The 12,591-nt window shown below is 35.7% G+C and overlaps 1 protein-coding gene across 1 annotated transcript; it reads left to right on the top strand.

Moving 5' to 3' along the window:
* Positions 1-903: 903 nt before the first annotated feature.
* On the top strand, positions 904-2,687 carry LOC115968965 (UPF0481 protein At3g47200-like). Its single transcript, XM_031088511.1, has one exon. It carries the CDS (start codon positions 1,013-1,015, stop codon positions 2,663-2,665), a length of 1,653 nt encoding a protein of 550 aa, XP_030944371.1. The 5' UTR covers positions 904-1,012; the 3' UTR covers positions 2,666-2,687.
* The last annotated feature ends 9,904 nt before the right edge of the window (positions 2,688-12,591 follow it).

Genomic DNA, 12,591 nt, shown 5'->3' with positions numbered 1-12,591 from the left:
AAAACAAACTACATAAAATTACAAGTTGCAACTATCAAAAAGCATGGTAACAAATGGGGTACTCAAGAAAAAGGTTTATAAAATAAAATTCTAAAAAAATTAGGGTAAATATTATATTCTAAATCCTATAGTTTAAGGGTGTGACAAATTAAACTTTATAGTTTTAAAAGTAAGAAAGTAAACTCTGAGATTTTAAAAAGTAACTAACTAAATCTTTTAATTACAAAAGTAACAAATTAATCTAAACCTATTTAATGGAACAACATTATGTTCCCAAAAATTATATGGGTATATATATATATATTTAAATGCAAATTAGAACATTGCCCAAATCTCTAATAAGGTCGTGGCCACTGAACTTCATTCTCACTTATGAACACAAAAAAAATAAAATAAAATAAAAAAGGAAAGAAAAATTGTGTTAGTTTGGGAGTGCGGGTTTTCATTAGTCTATTGGGTTTAAATAATAAATTAAGCAAAAAAAAAAAAAAAAAAAACACTTGTACATAATAAAAAATTGTAAACTTTGAAAAGAGTTATACATAAGTTAATAAGCTGAATATACCGTTCAATTTTACCATACCGCTCAACCAAACAAATACCAAACAGTGTTGCTATGGACAGAAAAAATTCACTGAATTATTTACATTCCACTCGCATAGCATTTGATATAGTGCTCGATTGAGCCTCCCATAACCCATAAAGGAAATTACTAGTGCACATAAGCTGTTGCACACAAAGTTGTACATGTATAATGGCAAGGAGTAGTTTTTTAAACTTAAATCGGGACTTGCAGCGTGGAATAGACATTGACTAACCCATAGGGCTGTATGAGGATTTTTCCTTGTCATTTCTCCCCTTACAATTTCTCTAATATACAAAAAGACTTAACACAGATGGCATTGACCTTGTGCTTTATATCATGATGATCTAACACTCTAACAACCTACTCTACACAAAGAAGACTGGCTTGTTTGTTCTTTAATTTGTTTCTTCAATTTCAATTTTTCAAATGGGTAGTGGCAATCTCACTAGGCTACTCTTGCAGAAGATCTTATGCAGCAGAAGGAAACTTCATTCTGTGGCCATAAGAATAGCTCATGCAGATGATATAAGGCCAGGTGCTCCCCATGCTATCCACACGTTAAATTGGTGTGCCTCAGTGAAAGAGAAGTTGAAAAATGATGAAATTCCTGGAGAGAGCAACTGTGTCTGCATTTACAAGGTGCCTCCAAACATGCGTCTAGTGAAGAAGAAGGCATATGAACCCAGTATTGTCTCAATAGGTCCTTACCACCATGGAGAACCACGGCTACAAGCCATGGAAGAGCTCAAATGGCGATACTTTCATCGTCTCTTTAATCCAAAACAGCAGCATGGAGTAGAATTAGAGCCCGTGATGGAAGCAATGGAAAAGTTGGAAGAGAAAGCTCAAAGCTGTTACAGTGATGAAGTTAAACTTAGCAAAGGCCAATTTGCTAAGATGATGCTTATAGATGGCTGCTTCATCATTGAACTCTTCAAAGAGCTCAATCAGAAGCAAAATTTCACACTGCAGAAATTGGATATCGACAAGGAGTGTTCCTTAATCAAAAGGTGGATGCTACCAACTCTGCGTCGTGATCTAATCATGCTTGAAAATCAGCTCCCCCTGTTTGTTTTGTGTGAACTGTTCCAGTTAATTACAAATAGCAGTAGTTCTACAAAAGCAACCCCATCATTGCAAGAGCTTGCTCTTCGCTTCTTTAACCCTCTCTTGCAAAGAAATCACTCGGATACACAAGAAAATCAAGGAAACCAACCAAACTTAGATGAATCTACAGTGAAAGGGTTTGAAGGAAAGCATTTTCTTGATCTTTTCCGCTCTAGCATCCTCCCAAACCTCCCGGAGAAAGATGCACGAGGTAAGCAAACTCACATGATGCGCTCCATGTCAGAGCTAAAAGAGGTTGGTGTTAAGATTACCACAGCTAAAAATCATCAGAGTCCATTGGATATAAGCTTCGGGAAGTGGAAGTTGAATATGGGAAAGAAGCTGACAATTCCTCCTTTATACATTGATGATCATAGAGGCACTTTGTTTCGAAACATGTTGGCATTTGAGAAATGCCACCAGTTTTGCCATCCAGATGTCACATCATACTTGTTTTTCTTTGATGGACTCATTAGTTCAGCTAAAGATGTAAGGCTTCTCCATTATAAAGGGATTATCTACCATTCATTGGGGAGCAACAGGGAGGTGGCAAATCTTGTCAACAATCTTTGCAAGGAAGTGGTTCCGGATAATGATGAGTCCTATTTATATAAGGTTGTGAACAATACCAATTCTTACTTCAATACTGGGTATGCCAGAAAAAGAGCAATATTAGTGCACCACTACTTCAGCAGCTGGCTTGTGGGTATCTCAACTTTAGGTGCAATCTTTGCTCTTTACCTGACCCTTATTCAGACAGCATCTGGAGTTGCTAGTGCTCTGGGTCCCTTGCATGACAACAACTTCTGTTCATATATAAGAGATTCCATTTTACTTCCATTTTCTGGTAAGCCTAGCACCCCAAATGGTCCAACTGTAGGGGAGATTAACCAAAGCGACAAGTGTTGCGGATGTTTGTGTACTTATTTGAAAAATTTGTTGAAAGGGATTGATGAGACGAAAAATGATTAATAATATCATGTATTTACTTTCTTTTTTTGGCTGAATAATATCATGTGTTTACTTAAAAAACCTTTTCATATACTTTCGAATTCTGTATACCATTAACTAGACCAAGTTTTATAGTCTAATACTAAAACGTGGTAACATTATTATCTCTATAGAGAAGAGAGAGTGAAGGGAAAGGGACCACAGTATGGGCTCACTTGAGGTTTTGGATTGGAAAACACCAAGCTTTTCTTTCTTTTTAAGGATGGGTATACTTTATTGAAAACAAGAACACCAGTATAAAACAAATAAACAATAAGAGGACAAAAAAAAGTGTAAATAAGTTGCATATTCAACACTAAGAACAAGCAGCATAGAGGAAACCCAGGAAGACTCCTACACTAGATAACTCAAATCCTACCACTGTGTTCCTTAAAAATAGAAAAATCCACTCACCAGTTGCTTCAAAGAACTTAATTTAGCACTGTGAGAGTTCGTTTAGACCCCTTAAACCAGATTATTTAACCTAATTATTAACTAAGTGATTACTTAGATAAATTTTCAGATCTAGGTTAAACACAAATAAATCATATCTTGCAAAGATGCGGAAAAGTAAATAACACCACGATATAATTACCCAGGAAAACTAATGAAACTAATTGTTTCAAGGTAAAGACCTAGGGAGGATTTGACTTAATTATCCTCAAGGTAAGCCAAATCCACTATAAGAGAATTAAAGTTTTTATAAAAGATTTAACCATAAATCTAATGCTATCTCCAATAGTAACTTACCGACACGATCACGTGCAAGCTCCGAATCATGGTCTCCTTCTCTTCTTGGATTTTAAGCAACACAAGCACACCCTTACTCGTGACTTTGAGACTTCACTCAAAAGTTTTAGATCACCTTCACTTGTTGATCTTGATGCAGCAACTAGTTCTACCAATCCTTGATTGTAGTTTAAGCTCCAGTAGAATCTTGTATAGTTAAAAGGTATAGAACCTCTCAAATCTCACAAAGAGTAACACACAAGTCTTCTTCAGCATACCCAAAACGTGGCTAGGGTTTTCCTTTTATATGTGGAGAAGTTTAAGTGAAATCCTAACATTTTCGTGAGCTTGGGCTTGTTTAAAAATTTGCAAAAAAAAACTGAGCTTGCGATTTTCGATCGGTCGAGCTTAATTCTTGATCGGTCGAGAAAGGCAAAACTTCACTTTTCTTTTTTGCAAATAGTTGGACTTCAAAAACTTGAAACACCCTTATTTAAGCATTGTCTAAACACCTATACTAGACATGTTTTGTTCTCGGTTTGCCAACACAAAACAATAATGATTCTAAATATTTAATTCTTAAATCTTTAGAACCTAACGCATTGATTTCTCCACATTGTTGCAATATTCAATTCTCCACCTAACATCCTTTTTAATTAGATGAAGAAGAGCTTATGTTGCCATTATGTATTCAAGCATTTCCTTGCAAACAAATGTGTTAGATTGTTGGAAAAATATATGAAGATCGGTCAAACTTATTAACAAAATTATATGGTTCTAAGGATATTATAAAAATCAAACTAGCTTTGTAGAAACTCATTTGTTTCAAGGTAGAAATTTGTTAAAAACAAGTATCGTATGGCTAGAACAACATCTGCACAAAGTATTCAAGCCCAAATCTCTACCAAAAAGAACACCATTCCTTGCGAAGAACCTCCACCCTTCACCTCCCCCTTGCACATATATCTAACCTAATATTTGAGTTAATTCATATTAGTCCATTAATCACCACAATTAAAAAGAACAAAATACTCTCTCTCATTTTCAATGTGGGATTAAATATTTTCACTAACTCCTCATCTTTCATATTCACTCCCACATATTTACATTTATGTTGTAATATTTATTCATTTTAATTAATTATTATTAAAATGCTCCAACAAAATGTAATGGGATTAAAATCTTTAATAGTGTTGATACCTATTTTCGTGACATATTTTTTACAAGCCCGATTTAACTAAGCCCGACTTCCTTGTAGGCTCAATTCATGTATTATATTTTATTTTATTATTTTAAGCATGACCTAGATCCATGTGACTTATGGGAAAAATTGAAAAAGTGTGGTTTGGAGGATATGAGTCGGTTTCTTTCAAACCTTTTGCATGAACCCAGACCAAGCGTGCTACCAAGTAGGTAAGGGACACTAGAAGCACCTCAAGCTCACAGAGGAGGTCTTGTATTGGAAATTTCTACCTCAAAAGAGCTTTTATACTCTAGCTGATTGTGGTCCAAAATTTCTGCCCTAATCCATTTTTACCTTTAACCCATTCTTGCCGTAATAATTCGTATGGAGCCCATTCAATCATTTTTTATTAATTTTGGCATGTGAGCCCTTAAAACCCATGAGTAACTGAGTTGGGCCCTATTTGTGCCGTATTTTCTGTGGGCTTTTAAAAGATAAATAGTTGCCACGTAGCATAAGTATTGGACCTCAACAAACACTACTTGGATGAAAATCATCGGACAAAACATTGGGCCTCAACAAACACTTGACTACACCGATGAAAAAATTGAGCCTCAACAACGTGGGCTCTTTGTAAATTGTTTTTTTTTTTTTTTTTAACAATAAAACAAAAAACTATAACTGCCTTCTTTCCCCCCAAAAACCGGGGAAAGAAAACTCACTTCCTTTTGTGTTGTCTATACTCTATACCAGCGGGCCTATTTGTTATTTAAAAGAATTGGTGTGACTGTGACAAGCCTGGATATTCAAGAGCCCACGTTAGGTTTGTGATAGGTATGATGTGCCGTGAAATAATTTTTCACCATATAGATTTTTTTTTGTTTTTGGTGATTGAAAAATGTAGTAATCTTAAATTAAAAAATAGAAGAGTCTATGAGTACGCACATGAGTGCGTGCTCTGAAGCTAATATTAGGTTAAATGGATAAGTTACTAATTAAATAGGTTAAGTTAGTAATTGATAATTAATTTATATATAAACGAATTATAAATAAATAAATAAGTATTTACACAACCAATTCATTTATGACTCAACCCATCCATGCCATCCCTAGCCATGGTAAAGCCCATTAAAACAAACAAAAGTTACAACACACCATATATGCAAAGAATTCAACAAAATATTTTTTTTGGGGTATAATTCAGAGATTTCCATTGAAAGAAACAAGGCAAATACAACACAGTAACCAAATGAACAAAGATATTTGGGCTTTAGCTAGTCTAGTACAGCAAAGGGCAGAACTACCATAACCAATATCTATTCAAGCAGAAAAAAAAAAAAAATATATATATATATATATATTAGCTGAAAGAATGTAATTTGAGAAAAAACAAAAAGCAGAAATAGAAAACATACAGTGAAATAGATGTTTAGCTAGGGTATCATTGGGCATATACTCTGCCACAAGTAGTCTCTCATCGCCGTCGCAACAATACCCTATCAAATTCGCTAGCCTATTGTGCCTCAGCTTCCCAACTCCCCAAGCTTCCTCCTACCAAAAAAAAAACACGAAAAATCAACAAAATCGGAAACCCTAGAGAGTGAAAATTGAAGAAGAGAGTTACGGCGAACTGCTTGGGGTCAGGCCAAGCTTGCTTGGTGAATTTCTTGACGGCGATCCAGCGGCGTTAGTTGTGGTTTTGGAGGCGGCCTTTGTAGACGACATTGGGGGCTTTCTCGTCGCTCTCGGAGACGATGTAATCGGAGCTGAGGTTGTTGGTGGCGGCTCTGAGATCGGAGAGTTCTGAGATGGAGAAACTCAGAGAAGAGAGGGGAGAGGAAAGAGACAGAAGACAGAGGAAGAAGAGAAAATAAAAAAAGTGATGGCATTTTTTTTTAAGTTCAGGGACAAAATTGTCTTTTAGGTTGAAATTGGTAAATTTAAAATATTTGGAACTTAATTGATATTATCACAAACCTCTGGTGGATTGTGGAATTTGCCCATACTTTTTATAACTCAGCACTAGAAAAGGCTCTAAATTTGTGCCTCTCTTTTTCTTTCTTTTTTTATTAAGTTAAAGGCCAGCAAATAAGTGGTGACTTTATCTTATTTTATGTAAAATCACAATCAAAATCCAGAACAGAGGTCAAGAAATTATGCTTGGACAGGAACATGTTCAATATCTCTCAGAACTTGAAAAGCAATGGCATGGGGTGATTCCTCTAGCCAGACCAGTGAGAAGTATGTGGTTAAATGCTAATAGTATGTTGTTCAAGCCTGTGAAATATGTAATTTTTTACAAGAATAAAATCGATCATTGGGCCGAACTGGATCAGTCTGGGCCATAATGTCAAGTTCAAGCCCAATCCCACCTCTGAAATTTAGTCCCGCTAAAGAACATCTGCTTCAGCCCAAAGACGTTCAGGCTGGCATGCCTGGCCCATGGGCCATGACAATCCCACCTGAAACTGAGTTGAGGTGATACCAAAATCAATCAAGCTCTAGGTGCGAAGGGTGAACAATCAAAAGGTGGCGGTTATAACTTATAATAGTGTTCTCATTCTGGGGTTTGTCTTCAGAATTCAGATAACATAACATATACGGTACTTTACCTATCAAACAATTAAAATGTCACATACCTGTGGACCATTACGTTACGTACAGCATCAAAAGAAGTCAAATTGCTTACCCACCTGTAATTAATTGCTAAGAGGAACAGAGATTGTCCTATTCAATTTCAATTATGATTAACCTAACCCTCGGCTCAAGCATTCATTCTATTGCTTGGAAGTTGGATTTGGAAGCCTCACTAAAGTCGCATACTGATTACTGGCGAAAAGGAATTGTGTCGAATCAGCTTATTTTAAAACCCATATATCTATGCTTTGGTTACGGACTGACCAGAATGATAGATGAAATTATTAATCAATGGTATTGGTAGCTATTCTTTTAAGCCAATTTAAGTAGATCTGATCTGAGATCTTTAATTTGTATGACACTGTGCACCAACATGACCGCACGATCAGCCATGTTGTCCTTAATTCCATTTTACTATGGAGGCCATAAGGACCATTTGCAATTCTTGCTGTAGGGGCTAGTGCATGCATGACAATCATTATTTATTTCGGTGATTTATGGCAAGAAAAAGAAGATGCCATTGATTGTTCTATTCATAATTTGTCCTCTGCGGTATCTAGATATGATGGCCTTTTTCCAAATTTGTTTTACTTTTTCTTCCATTGGAGAATGGAAGATATGTGGGCTACTATCTTTATATGTGAGTAGCTTAAGCTATTCCATTAAGCTGGCTGATTTTCATAAGCTCTCCTTTGTCAAGTGCGAAGGAGACTCTTAAAAGGTTTATTGAAGCTCTACATTAGTTTCATTTCTTTATCCTTTCTTTCCTAGATTTTGAAGGCTACCTTAAATTCGCTCCCTTGCTGGATTTTCTCATTTTATTATAGGAATGTAAATTTTTAGTAACACAATACTCTTTTTAATACAGGAATGTAAATTTTTAGTATCACAATTTAGCTTTTTGAGCTACTCAGTGTAATTGGGATGGACCTATTTTCATCTCCTTTCTACCTTCTTAAGTTATTTTTTGTTTGTTCTTAATACATCCATATTTATTTAACCAAAAAATTAAATAGATGGAATAGAAAATTTTGATGAGCACAAGTATTAGACGTCCAATAATTCATGGGGAGCTTGTAACCATTGATCAATTAGTAAGATTGCTTGAAGGCACCTTGACAAGCAAGTTAGTGAATAGGATTATAGAGTAAACTCAACAAAGTGACAAAGTATTGAGAAGATAGAGTACATGTAGTTCTTTATGGTGGAGTGGTATTATTTATAGAGTTCATAGGTGGTGGGTTCTTCCCTAGCTTGCTAAAGAGGAAACTTGACACCACACCATCAATTCATAATGCTTGAGGGACTTGGGTGGTGGGAACCTTCCCACAATTGTGAGGGAAAAAGTTGTATCACATTGATTTAGGGTGAGTTTGGTTCAGCTTTTTGAAAAAGTGCATAATGAAAAAGTGGAGTTTTCAAAAAGTGCATAATAAAAAAGTGCTTTTTCAAAAAGCTGAGTGTTTGGTAAAAGCTGTTAAAAAGTGCTTTTTAAAAAAGCTGAGTGTTTGGCTAACACTTATAAAAGTGGCAGTTTGAAAGATAAATTACCAAAAAGGACAATGTATATAAGAGAGTTTATTTCATACTTAAATCAATATTGTGAAATTATTTTTTTCTCACCAATATTAGCTAATAATAACTTACCACTTAAGATTTATTGTAAAAGTATTGTGATAATTTATACTGATTTTAATTTGAACGTGCTATTATAATTATTTTTTTTCAATTTCTAAACAAATTATTTTTTTCTCACCAATATTAACTAATAATAACATACCACTTAAAATTTATTGTGAAAATATTGTGAAAATATTGTAACAGTATTTCCCAATTTTAATTTCTTATTCTTTATTTTATGTTTCCTTTATTTTATTTTATTTTTTTATCCATATTTCTTTCTCTTTTTTTCTCAACCACACACGTACCCTCCATTTTTTTTTCTTTATTTCCTTATTTCCTCTCTTTCCCTGCCACTTCCTCCACACACGTGCCCCTACTTTTTTTTTCTTTATTTCCTTATTTCTCCCTTCCACTTCACACTCCACTCCACTCCAGAATCTTCCACAAACTTCAAACCCCTCTCATCCCTCAAGCCGTCTCAAGGTCTGCATCTCTTTTTTTTTCTTTTTTTTTTGACACTTCAAAAGCTAATGATGATGATGAAGAAGATGAAGATGATGATGATGATGATGATGAAGTCTCTGCATCTCTTTTTTCGTCCTTTTTCTTTATTTCCTTATTTTGTCTTTCCTTCTTTATTCTTTTTTTTTTCACACTCCAGAGAAGAAGATGATGATGATGATGATGATGATGAAGATGATTGAAACATAAGGATTTTGGGATTTTGGGTTTTTTTTTTCTATGGATTTTGGGTTGATTTTGAGTTGGGTTTGGGATGGGTTTTCCGGATTTAAGTGGGTTTTGTGTTTGTTGATTCTGTGTTCGGAGTTTGGGTTTGTTGATTCTGTGTTCGGGTTTGTTAATTCTGTGTTGGGATTTTGGGTTTGTTGATTCTGTGTTCGGAATATCAAAGGTTGAAATGGGTTTTGTTGATTGTGGGGGTAGACCGGTGAAGAAGCAGAGGAAGACGAAGAGGAAGAAGAAAAGGAAGACGAAGAAAAAAGAGACAGATGAGAGATGAGGGGCGTGAGAGAAATAGCTGGGTACTTCGGTCTTTTTGATTATTGCAACGGTAATATTGTAAACGCGCATAGCACGTTTTGATTTATGGACCCCTGAGGGTCCATAAATCTTCCGCGTTTTGCCTTCAGTTTTTATAAAAGTTCAAAACGCAACTTTTATAAAAAAGCTGCGTTTTGAGCTTTACCAAACGCGCAAGTTGGTGTGGCTTTTTTGAAAACGCCCTTTTTGGGCTCAAAAAGTGGAACCAAACGGGCTATTAAATGCAATTACGATATGGAAGCCATAATAAATGTGAGATGTTACAGAAAATGTTCCTTAGTTCATTTTTGTGTAACGATATTAGAAGTTGATCTTTATATGGGCATAATACAAATTAACCTAGATCGATGGCTTGATCATTTTGTGGTGTGGTTTGGCTAACCTTGACCATTTAGACCATGGAGCCAAGCTTAGGGTGTTGTTTGGCTAAATACTAACAAGATCGACATAGTGGCCACTGGTCAATCGACAATTGCAATTTGAAACTTCTCTCTTAGGGCTAGGACAACAAGATTTGACTTATTTGGACTAAAACCGTTGGACTAGTCCATGTGCCTGCTTGTTTTAGGTTTGTGTGATTTCCCTCTCCAATGTCTTTTTTGTTTGTTTTCCTTTTCCAACCCTAAAACCAAAAGTACAATCTATCTCCGACATGCTCGCATTAGCTAAATAGACAATTGACAAGTGATCATAGAGAACATAGTAATTTGTGGTGTTTATGTATCTATTTTTTTGATTTGCACGTGTGCAATGTTTCAAAGTAGTTACTTTTGTTATCTTTTATAATGGATTGCTATATCTTAAGACACCTCTTAGTGTTTTGTTGACGTTCAAAAAATCATAACACAAAGCCCAAAGAAATAGCACCTTGGGCCAACTCCATGGAAAGCAAAAAAATTGAAAAGGGGTTGAGCTCATAAAAGCAAAGGATGATAGGCCTAAAAGATTTGAAACCCAAGATACATGAAGGGGCAGGTTCTAGAGCCCATGAAACAAAGGGAAGAAAGAAAAAACGGTCCAGCCTGCCAAGATCAGAGGACCAAAAAGAGTCCAGTAGAAAGAACTGGGCTGGGATCCTAGAGACCGCCAAGGGCCTAGGATCCCTGGGACGCACAACACAACCAAAGTGGGATTGAGACAGCTCGAAAGGGGAACCAAAAAGCACAAGAAACGAAGGACAGATATGTCATTCTCGAACACTCAGCGATGCAGTAAAAAAACCAGAGAGCTTGGAAAGCAACAACTCGTAAACAAAAGGCTAGTACTTCGGGGAACCCAGAAAGATGAACAATAAGGGGAAGTAGCTAGGGAAAACCTTCAACTTGACAGGGAATGATTTGTCTCACTTGGGAAAAATGACAAAATGGAAGGGCAGCCAAAAGCTAGGTTCGAAAAGGTAAAGGCTTGGAAAAATTGAAGGAAGAGAGATTGAAGGTTCGCTCTCCAAAGAGCAACCCAGAATGAAAAGTCAGCAAGTGTCTTTCAGAAAAATAGGACTAAAAGAGGAAAATTATGAGAAACGGAGAAAGAAGCAGCCGTCAGAGTGGCTGGCATAACAAGGGCTCTGGTATCCAGGGAGCTAACAAAGGGGAGACTAGTGGTACCTCGAACCCTAAAATGACACTATAAAAAGGGGAAGACAGCCAACATGAAGGCACAAAAATTTTCGGTAGGAGTGAACCATAACAGAATCATTGAGAAAAATCTGTAAAAAGTTTAGAAAAAGTAGTAAAAGAAAGAGAAATACTTCCCGGTATCCCAATACAGCCACTACAAAGCATACTCGGATTCAAAGGGATTCAAACTTTACAAGTCTTAGAGGCTTGAATAGCCATTTAAGTCTGTGATTTTTGAGTTCATTTGGACCTTGTAACATGTCTTAGTGAGCACATTGTAATCCATAATTAAGAAAATAATCAAATATTTCATATTGATTTGAGGATCCCTAACAATTATTGTGTGATTTTCCTTATTATATTGCTTTCCTTTTGCTGTGCTGTTCAATACATATATTTTTGCTTGCTAGTGTATACATGTTGTAGGATCTTTGCTTTGTGCACCACTTGGTTCGTAAACAGCTCATTTAGCTGTGGTGAACCAAGCCCAATTCCTTCAAACTACAACAAGAGGGCCCAGGGTCCTTGCTTTAAGTTTGGGCCTGGACACTGTCAAAAAGTGACCCTCACATGTTTCTAATTGAAAGTTTGAAACATTCAGGATTCAAATCCTCCTTCTCCAATTGTCAAATTATCAAACATGAAAAACAAAGACTATTTTACTCTACAAATAGCACATCTACTCCTATAATATGCTACTATATATGAGGAAAAAGAAAAAGAAAAAGAAAAAGAAAAAAGAAGAAGAAGAAGAAGACATTTTCTTATATATCAATAATTACACAGCACACACTGAATTCACTCATATCTAATAGGACCAAAATAAGATAGTGGACTAGGACTAAAATAATGGTTTTTTTAGGAGAAGAAATTATGTCTTTTGATAGAAATATTATTAATCTTACATTGACCATAATGAGAAAGATAACTCCCATTAGCACTTGACATCCAATCAATGCAGGGGTCTTATCTATCCATGCTACAAAATCATCCACACTAATCTCTTGATTACCAACAAATGAGCACCGTGATTAGCTCATATTCTATATGAGTCATCA

Source organism: Quercus lobata, chromosome 11 (genome assembly GCF_001633185.2).
Source record: "Quercus lobata isolate SW786 chromosome 11, ValleyOak3.0 Primary Assembly, whole genome shotgun sequence".
Taxonomy (NCBI): Eukaryota; Viridiplantae; Streptophyta; class Magnoliopsida; order Fagales; family Fagaceae; genus Quercus; species Quercus lobata.
The sequence above is the reverse complement of the archived record's forward strand: the minus strand, read 5'-3'. Positions and strand labels throughout refer to the sequence as shown.